The sequence below is a fragment of the Theobroma cacao genome, chromosome 7 (genome assembly GCF_000208745.1).
Source record: "Theobroma cacao cultivar B97-61/B2 chromosome 7, Criollo_cocoa_genome_V2, whole genome shotgun sequence".
Taxonomy (NCBI): Eukaryota; Viridiplantae; Streptophyta; class Magnoliopsida; order Malvales; family Malvaceae; genus Theobroma; species Theobroma cacao.
The window spans coordinates 10,288,219-10,298,763 of NC_030856.1; the positions used below are offsets into that span (position 1 = coordinate 10,288,219).

Below are 10,545 nucleotides of genomic sequence, written 5' to 3' on the forward strand. Positions count from 1 at the left end.
TTTAAGACAGCCATGTTGAAGTATGGAGCAAGTGATGCCATGTGCTGAAAGGAATGAAAGTAGCTATACAATTTCAAACGTATGGCTATGATGGAGCATCCACAATGGTTCTGGTGAAGCTCCGTGGACATTTAAACTAAAGGTCAATTTAGCCCCTTTCAGATTTTAGCTTTTCTACTTGATGTGTTTTTACCTTTAAAAACATGCTGCTTTTTTAACAAAACATTTAAGTGGGGTATTACGATAAAACCTTGCTGGGATATATTTTCCTTTCCTTGGTTCCTTTCCATACATTGGAGCTTATTTTGATGCTCTGTTGTGAAATTTCTGGTATGGAGATGTAGTTTAGTATGTATAGGGTTCAGTATTGAAGATTTCCCGCGCTCCTACTATTAATTTCCAAGGAGGTGGGATGGATCATGTCTTAGTCTCTGTTGGAGTAGTCACTCAAACACTGATTAAAGGCATGCAGATGTTGCTTGTAGCTTACAGGGAGGTGTGATAGTGTTGCCTTCTGAACTGAAATGGTGAATTTAGCCTTTAATATGGCTAACGGTGTTGCTTTTTGATTTGAACGTTCCCGTGGTCCTGAAATTATTGTCTGTAATCTTTTTCTTTTTATTAAAGAAAGGCTGTTCATATCTTAGCCCAGCTGCATTTGGGCATGGGTGTTGGTTTCAAGGCAACTGTTTTACCCCTTTATTTTGCTATGTCATTTGAAGTTGTGGGATGACTTACCGTTCTTAGCAAGGATGATTTACCTTTTTTTTATTTTTTTATTTTGTTTGGCCACTCTTTTAACATTCATGCTCACTCAACTTCGTGTTAACTAGGAGTCAAATTTAATCATTTACAATGTTAAAAATATTATGTTTGAAGTGGAAAATATTTAACCAGTCAAGAGCTAACGGGTGCCATGTTGATGTGTCTGCTCACTTGGGGTAAGGGGGCATTTACTTTGTTTATCTTTTTTCTCCCAACATCACATTGAGAGAGAAGAATACAGCAAACTTTCTTTCGTCCTTTTCCCGCACGTTCTAAGTAGCCAAACATCAGGCAACTACAAATGCAAATTTCATAGAAATCTACACTTTTTCTTTCGGCACTTCAGAGCTCCCTTTGATATACAACTACAGCTACTAAAGCTCCGACATTTGTCCAAGAATATAAAGGCTTGTTAATATATAAGTAAATAAAGACTAATTGTAATAATTTCATTATTTAGTAAAGTAAATTTATTTATAATATAATATTTAATTAGATTTTTGTCACATCAAAAACAGGGAAATAGCCAAAAAAATTTTCAAATTTTCAGCTAATTGATATCGCAAAATGTTGTATGGCTATTCGTGTCTTAAAGTTTTGGTAAGGCATTTCTTAATCTCTCCAGGTTGCCTACTGATCACTATATATTTGATTGAGAGAATGAAATAGCCATTAGCCTTTTAGTTCATAAAATGATCATTTTTCGAAGTAGAATAATCATTGTCGATTTATAAAGAAGAAGAGGAAAAAGAAAAAAAAAAACCAAATTAAAAGCAAGTATCTATATCTTTCTTTCACTACAAAAAAAAAAAAAGTCATTACCAATGAAAATTTCTGTTGATAATAAAAAAGATTTTGTCGGAATTTTGTAGATAATAGCATTGTCGGTAATGAAAATTCCGTCGGTGATGACATATGCCGTGAGTAACTTAACCATGGAGCATTCTATCAACAATTTGATTGGTAATAATGGTTTTGATCTGTCGGTTGATTTTTAATCGATAATGAGAGGAATTCGTCGGTATTTTTTGTTGGTATTATTGATAAAAATTTTTGTTGACAATTTTATCAATAAATTATTTTTTTCTCAAATTAAAACTTAAATTAACAATATAAACTTTGACTTTAATATTAAAAAAGTAGTTTGCAAAAGTCAAAGTTATGGCTTCTTGCAATGGTAAAAGAAATCATAACAGCCTCAATTTTAGGTCCAGAAAACCTCTTGTTTTCAAGATATCATAACACGAGTAAATAAATTAGATTTTTGTCACATCTAAAACAGGTAAATAGCCAAAAATAAAAGTGTAAAGTCAAATTTTTTTTCAGATTTTCAGCTAAATATCGTAACACGTTGAATGGCTATTCGTGTTTTAAAGTTTTGGTAAGGCGTCCAAGTGTGGAGCTTTCTTAGTCTCTGCAGGTTGCCTACTCACGACTGCTTGTGGCTGACCTAAATGCATATTTGGTTGGGGCATTGAAATAGCCATTACCTTTATCATATGCGCAAGTAGAGAGATTTATCAAGAAGAAGAGGAGGAAAAGGAAAGAGAAATTAAGCTAAAATCAAGCATCTATATCTTTCTTCCAAGCATTCAAGTATTCGAGTGATCAAAATTTCATTAGAGCTATCACTCTTATTATTTGTATTCATCTTATTACTATTATCTCTTTCAAATTTGAGCTCAGTAAGCAATATCTACCCATTAAAGGTATTCTTCCTTTCCACCTTAAAATATAAGAGAGGTTCTACATTAGCTTTGAAAAGGTAGAGAAAATATGGAGGGTATTTCTTAACCTTGAAAAATTATGGAGGTTATATCTTAGTCTTGAAAAAGTAGAAAAATTTTATCTTAACTTTTAAAAGATAGGGAGGTTTTATAAACTTTGAAAAAATATGGAGGTTATATTTTAGCTTTTAAAAGATTGAAAGTTATACCTTAACCTTGAAAAATTATTTGTATTGATTTTAATCAATTATTGATTCAACTCTTTAGTAAACTAAGGGTGAGGACGTAACCATCAACAAAAAAAGTCAAACCTCTATAAATCGAGTTTACATACCTCTCTATTCTTCATTTTTTATATTTGTTGCATTTACTTTATTGAATTGTTTTTTGACATACTTTTGACATATCTTGATTGAAAAGTTAATTTGTGAAAAGGATTTTGAAAATCCAATTCAACTCTCCTTAATTGGATTACTTATCTTATTTGAGCTAACATTTATTAGTAAAAAGTTAAATTAATAAATTAAAGTTAGTTCATAAAAAATAAATTAAAGTTCAAAATTATTGTAGACACTTCATTTTATTCGGGTATAGAGAAAATAAAAAATTTAAAATATATAAATAAAAAAAGAAAAAAAGAAAAATTTAGAAAAAGAAAAAACATGAAAGTAAGGATCTTAATCTCAGTTTGAATCTAATTCAAAATCCCAGTTTAAATCAAACTCAAAAAAGCAAGCTTAAATAAATCAAAACTCACGAAATTAAATTTGAAAGGGATTAAATCACAGAGGGTATAAAATACATACACATAAGAAATTACAAGAGATTGAAAAGCAGAAAACACACACTCACAAGAAAAAACCTAGAGAAATCGTGCTTAAGGTTAGGTTTTTAGTGTTTTTGAGTTTTCAAGTTTAGATCTGGGAGAATTAGGATTCGGACAAAGGTGAATTCACTTAGAGGGGAAGACAAAATGTAAGGAGAAAAGAGTTAGGAGCTTTTATACTTGACTCAAAACAAGGTCTTTTTGTGTCAAAAGGAAAAAGAAAAGGTTTTCTGGGCTGATCTGATCGTCCTCCAATAAGTTTGGGCTTTCTTTTGCAACTTGAGTTTTTTTTTTTTTTTGATATGTTCATGTGTAACAGACCGAAATTTAAACTTAACCTCGTACGACTTTAAATTCTAAAATTAGAGTCTAAATAAGTACATAAATTACGGATTCATATTCACAACTTAAAAAATATATTTGATAGGTGGTGGAAGACCCATATTTATATACCAAAGACCCACCCCATCTCTTATTAATGTGGAATCCATGACTTTTTACCCTACCCAATTGTGCAACGTTCTTGTTGTACTAACTCTTTACCTATAGAAGAGGGAGACTAGTTTGCAATCAATCGTTCCTTCTTAATTTGTATTTTTAACATTTCCACTCAAAAATTTCGATCTTGGGCCATGATTTGTAGGGTGGGCGAAAGCAAGAGAGTGAAGAAACCATCGGCATATGGGTTTTTATGTAGAAAAGTATATTATCATTACCATAATTATTAATTTGATGTACAATTTGTGTAAGGCGCTGGATTAATAGGATCAGTTCTGTGAATTGGATTATTTTACATCTCCACATGAGTTTTATAATTCGGGTTCTTTGATGTTTATAGCAGTACCAAGGACGACAACATTCTTATTTTCTGCTAGGAGGCTAGTTATGCAAATAATGAACCGTTCAATTGCATATATATTCTACTAGAAGTGATGGAGGGTTACTGGAGTCACTGAAACCTCCATTAACCATCCAAATCAACATTGTTTAAAAAAACACTAGTTCGGGTCTACCTTGATCCTTGTATCTCTTATGAGCCCCACATCAATGAAGATCCGAGTGATGTCAAATGTCACAAGCTGGAATTTAAACCCAATCTCGTACTACCTTAAACTCTGAAAATAAAATTTAAATAAATCTATAAATCACAAACCCACGTTCTTAACCCAAAATATATATATGATAAGTGGTGAAATACTCATGTTTATATACCCAAGACTGATTCCATCTCTTATTGATGTAAGATCCGTGACACATGTATATTTTAGTTATTTAATTTTTTATTAAAATAAAATAATAAAATAAAAAATAAGTAAAAGAAATAAAATTAAATATTGAACTAAAATTTATTTAAAAACGGAAGAAGTAGAGATAGTAACGCCAGGTGCGGTGTTGGGAAGAGCGACAAATCTCAAAGCAGGGAAAAGAGCTTATGTAACATATCATAACAAGACCATCTACGCTTCCGTCACTAGTTTCCGCTGCATCCAATCCCTTCCTCCTGATCACCAGAGATTGATTGCGAAAGTAACTGGTAACAAAGCCCATGGTCCTGTTTCGGAGCCCGGTTCTGTTGTCATTGCCCGAGTTACGAAGGTGATAGCTAGGATAACATCAATAGATGTTATGTGTGTTGTTACAAAGTCTGAGAGAAAAATTTAGTGGTATAATTGGGCAACAAGATGTTAGAGCAACTGACATTGACAAAGTGGATATGCACTTGTCATTTCGTCCTAGTGACATTGTCAGAGTTGTAGTGCTGTCCCTTGGAGATGCACGGGCTTATTATCTATCAACTGCTAAGAATGAACTGGGTGTCATCTCTGGTAAGAGCTCAGCAGATGCAGCAACAATGGTTCCAATAAGTTGGGCAGAAATGCAGTGCCCATTGACTGGCCAACTTGAGCAAAGGAAGGTTGCAAAGGTTGAAAGTTAACTAATTGGTACCAAGTGAAGCTAGGAGCAGTCTTAAATGTGCCAATTTCCAAAGTTTTGCTTTAAGAAACATGATCATATGCAATAATGTATCGTAGACCCCTCCTCACCTTTTCTCAAATTTAAACTCTTTTACGAGGAAAAGAGGCAATTTCACAAGCTTCTTTAGTTGGAAAGCTTTTAACATGGTGTAAAATTCCATATAGGTGGAGAATTTGAAATATGTTTTGTTAATTTGAAATATATTTTGTTTTATATTTCAAAAAAATATTATTTAAAAAATGTAATTAATTAAGAACCAATTTAAATGCCATGGTGTTAATACTTTCTATATATCATCAAACAGTTGAATTTCAAGAGTTACGATAATTACAGCTGAGTTTCAGTAATATTTAAAACAATTAATGAATTTATGTAAATATTATATATATTTTTTTGAAAAATTGAATTCATTCATATAGTGTTTGTTTGGCCTGGTTTATATTTAACTTATCTACTACTTAAAAGTAGAAGTTGGGCCAAACAAGATTTCGTAAAAAACTCTTAAAAAGTAACTTTTTTTATAAAAATAAAATATAAAAAAATTTTTAAAAAAACTCCAATTAAGAGATTTCTCTTCTCTTTTTTTTTTTAAAAAAAAACACGTCAGCTTATTAGAAGAGCTATTTTTTTTCAAAAAGACCCTCTCTCTCAAAAAATAATTCCTCCCCCTCTACCTATGGATCTCCTTCTCCTCTTTCCCTTTTTGCAAATCATCATTCTAAGATTTTTTTTGTTGTTCTTACAAAAATTAAGAAAAAAGAAGATTCAAAATTCAAAACTACATTCAAGTATTATTTCTTCTTTTTTTTTTCTTTTGTTTTTCATTTTATTTTTTATATTTTTTGGACTTTGAAAACTCTCTTTATTTGTTGATATTTCTCAATTTATTGTTTAATATCACAATTATGTGATGTTTATTTATTCTTAACTTCTTTATGGTGTGTATAATATTTGATGATTATGATTAAAATAATTAATTAAATAGGTCAATAGTTATTGAGATAAATTAAATAAAAATAGAGATAATAGTTGTTGATTATGGTTGTTGAGATAATATAGTGAACTTTGTTGGTAAGGACATCAATAGCTAAACATGATTTTTCTGAATTATTACTACCACCCTAGACTTCTCTTCTTCTTTATTGGGTTCTCCTCTATTGTTAGGGTTCTTTCATCTCTCATTTTTTTTATTTGATTCAATTTTTCTCTTTATTTTATTTATTTATTATTATTCTATAAAAAAATTATTTATGAATTATGTGTTACTTATAAATTATTTGTTGAACTCTTTTTTTTATAATTTATTATTAATTATAAACTTTATGTTATATAAAAGTCCTTTTTATATTTTCAAAAATTTATTTTAAATAGATAAAAAATAAAGTTAATTTTTTTATTTTAAACAAAAAAATTCGTAATTAATAAAAAATTATTTATTAAATACCCTTTATGGTAATTTTAATTAAAGTTAGAGTTTATCTATAAAAAAGAGCTTATAAAAAGTAAATTTATCAACTAACTTTAATTTAATTTTTAAAATTATTATTTTTTATAAGAGTTTTATAATACTTTTTAAGTTAAAAAAAAAAGTAAAGCCAAGCATGCTTACAGCCAAAAGAAGGAGAATAACCTCCAAACCACCAAGAAAAGTTGCACAAGCACAAAACCAGATCAGGCGCGGCAAAACCAACCCTTGCCTTCCCAAAAAAAATAGCATATATGTCCCCCATCAAATAAAAAGAGGTTAGCAAACCTCAACCAAATAGACAGAGGTGATCCTGTCAAGCACAAAACCAAAAAAACCTATACAACCTCATACATAGAATCAACAGAGAAAAGCAAAAGAAAAGTATCTCCCCTATACACTTGGAAATTCACTTCATGTCAGTAAACAGAGTGAAAGATTGCTCTTGTACATTTCAAACACTCTCCTTAGTGCCTCGTGAAGGTCACCATGATAACCACAAATAAGATTAAACAGCAGCCCTATCATCAGCAAATAAGATTTAACCCCAAGTGAAAAGCTCTAGTGGAAAACCATGTGCAAGATTAACCAAAAGAAAGAAGTAGCAACCCCATTATCACAGCTCAACAGAGTCTGATAAGTAACTGATAAGCAATAGGAAGAAAAGAAAAAGAAGCAGCTATAAGTCATTAATCTCAGTAGGCATCAACCTTATAAAATCCACATCTCCACACACTCCTGATTTAGCGAGGGATTTAGCAACCTCATTAGCGAACCTATGAATTTTTATAATTTCGCAGCAATCAATCATAGATTTAAAGCACATAAATTGAATAACGGTAGGCCTTAATTTCCCAGGGGTTGTGGTTGGGTTTAAACCCCATTTAACTACATTTTCAAAGTCACTTTCCAAGATAACCTTTTGTGAGCTCTATCAAGAAGCAGCAAACATTTGGGGAGCTTTACATAAAGCTTTAAACTCAGCTGAATTAGCATCCATTATCCCTATTGAGAGAGAGAAAAGCAAGAGAACATCACCATTTTCATCCCTTAAAAGTCCTCCAATTCCAACTTCACCTGGATTCCCTCTCGAAGCACCATCAATATTACATTTGAGGACTCCACTCGGCAAGATTTGCCACTTGAAATCTGGTTTTGTTTTTAAAGGTTTTGAAAGAACAATTATTGCATTTGGAAACCTAACAAGGTCTTGGATAGATAAATTAGAGTGCGGCCTCTTTGCATGTGCCCACCAAGCAACATGTAGTTTCGCCATGTCAAGAAAGTGATGACTATCCCAAAGCTTACCATTGAATCATGCATCATTTCTCCCCAACCATATGGCGCATAAAATCTCTGGGAAAGCCATCCTCCAAATATCTTGATTGCCAACAATTTTGGCAACTTCATTCTAAGATAGGAAATTTACAAGGTCTTTATGAGTAACCCAATTCAGCCCCCGATTGCCTGCCCAAAGGTAGCATAAGACCGGAGATTCACTACAGCAGAAAAATAGATGACCAAAAGTTTCAATATCTTTCATACATAAGAAGTAGTAAGCTGCTTCTATTCTACTAAGGCCTCCTTTTAAAAGAGTATCACGCACAGAAACTTTTCCTTTGAGAATGAGCCAACAGAAAGCTTCAACCTTTAGTGGTGTAAGGCCACTTCAAAGTGACATCCAGTGGTTACCACTTTGAATGGGGATCCTTGGAAGGAACGATAGAAAGAGCTGGTAGAATAACAACCACTAGGAGTGTCTCATCAGATCAATTTATCATCAAGATTCGCATCTAAGGCTTGGTCTTTCCAAACATTTTGAAGAGCCTCCCATTAGTCAAGCTCCCAATCGAACAAGTTCCTCCATGACTCAAGATGCCATTGCCATGCATTTCCCTCCCATGCACCATACTTATTAACAGTACCATTTTTGTTAGTGGCAAGGGTGTAGATTCTTGGAAAGCTAAGTTTAAAGATTTTCGCTACAATCCATTGATCATGCCAAATATTTATTTTTTGTCCATTCCCTACTAATAAACCGAAACCATCTTTTGAAACCTAACTATCTCTATCATAGTGAACAAGAAGATTAATGATACTACTATTGGGTTTGGCTATGGACGGCATGCTCGAATTATACAACGAAAAGAAAATTAAAACTTTAACAAAAACATACATCCACCCATGGATCACCATGGTGATTTTAACATATAGAATTGCATATAAAATCATAAAATCAAAAGCTAACTTTGCCAAGCTTCTTCTAATCGAAGTAACAATCTTTTCAATGCAACCTGCAAACACCATAAGAAGCAAGAACCTTAGCTAATCAAGCTTTTGGCCTCCTACTGTCTAATACAAAAAATAAATCTTCAATAACAAGTTGATCGGTTATTTGAATAAGGAATGGGAGTTAGCACTCTATTTCGTTGGTACCATCCAATTGAATGCAATTCAATTGGATTGTTTCCTTATTCAATGAAGGAATTTTTAAGTTCAACCAACCTACATCAAGTGGATAAATAAAAATTTGGAGAGAGTCATTCATTTGTCTAACATTATAGGCAATACAGTCCATATCATCTATGGAGTTCGAACTTGAACTCTATTTATGATTCTTTATTTCTATCTCATTAACCCTTATTTCATTTCATATTTAATTTTAACGTATCGATATTTTTTACGTCCAACCTAGCCCCTTTTTTTTCCATCTATATTCCTTTTTTTTTTTCATTTCATGAATGAATTCCACATATTTTCACACATAGGATTTACATATACAACATATATTACTGTCAAGAGTGAATTGCTTATTTCTAGTTATTTAGTACACATGATTTCATTTAAACCTGTCAACAAAGGAGAAAGATTTTAATTATGGTTTTGTGCTAGCAAAAAGGGACAACATTTGTCCCTTTCCACTTTTCACAAGGATGGCTGAATCACATACTTGAAAAATTACTTCGAAAATAATTTTTTCCCTCATAAAGTAGATGATTGCACACAAGTAGAAAACTTTTTTTTTCTTTTTTGACAACTCTTTTTCTTCATATGTGAAAAACTAGTTAAATGTGATTTATATAGCTAGGTTAAAATTAACTTAAATTTTGCAATAAGGTCCTCCAAATTATAACACATTACTATATAGGCCCATGCCTTAATTAAACTATTTTAATTAAACCCAATGGAAATTAAATTGAAATAATTTCTTTTATATTATTGAAATTTTGACATTATAATTATAACTATTTATATATTATGGTCAAAACTTAATTAAACTCTTTTTAATTAAGTTTATAGAAATTAAATACCTAGCATGTGATTTAAGTCTTACTTAAATCATCACTCTCTCAATTTAATTCAAATGCAATTATTGTGTGTGACCCATTAGGTTCATAACATGTTAGCAATGCAAATGATTAATAACATAGTTGATTAATATAAATTTCAGTGAACTAATTTATAATCAATTCTGTAGATCAAGATTGACATCTAGTAATGCATCATGGCCACCCAATTTTTAGGAGAGTGAAAGGGTTCTTTGACAACTTTTCAATGTATAATCTATTAGTATAATTCATTCTCTTATCATATATCTCAGAGATAATAAGAGCTTGGTATAATGTCTACTCTTATTGACCTTTATATTCGTTCCTCTAGTTATAGCATTAGCTTTATAAAGGCTTATGAAACATTTTTATAATCTCCAAATCGCCTTGGGTAAAGACTTCAATAAGCCAAAAACTGATAAGATATGTCTTTTAAAACACTTGAGGTGATAATTC

The 10,545-nt window shown here is 31.4% G+C and overlaps 1 protein-coding gene across 1 annotated transcript; it reads left to right on the forward strand.

Moving 5' to 3' along the window:
- Positions 1,656–5,254, forward strand: LOC18594596 (exosome complex component csl4). Its single transcript, XM_018124348.1, is given in 3 exon segments — positions 1,656–1,728; positions 4,682–4,961; positions 4,963–5,254. Coding segments are annotated over 3 exon segments (645 nt in total).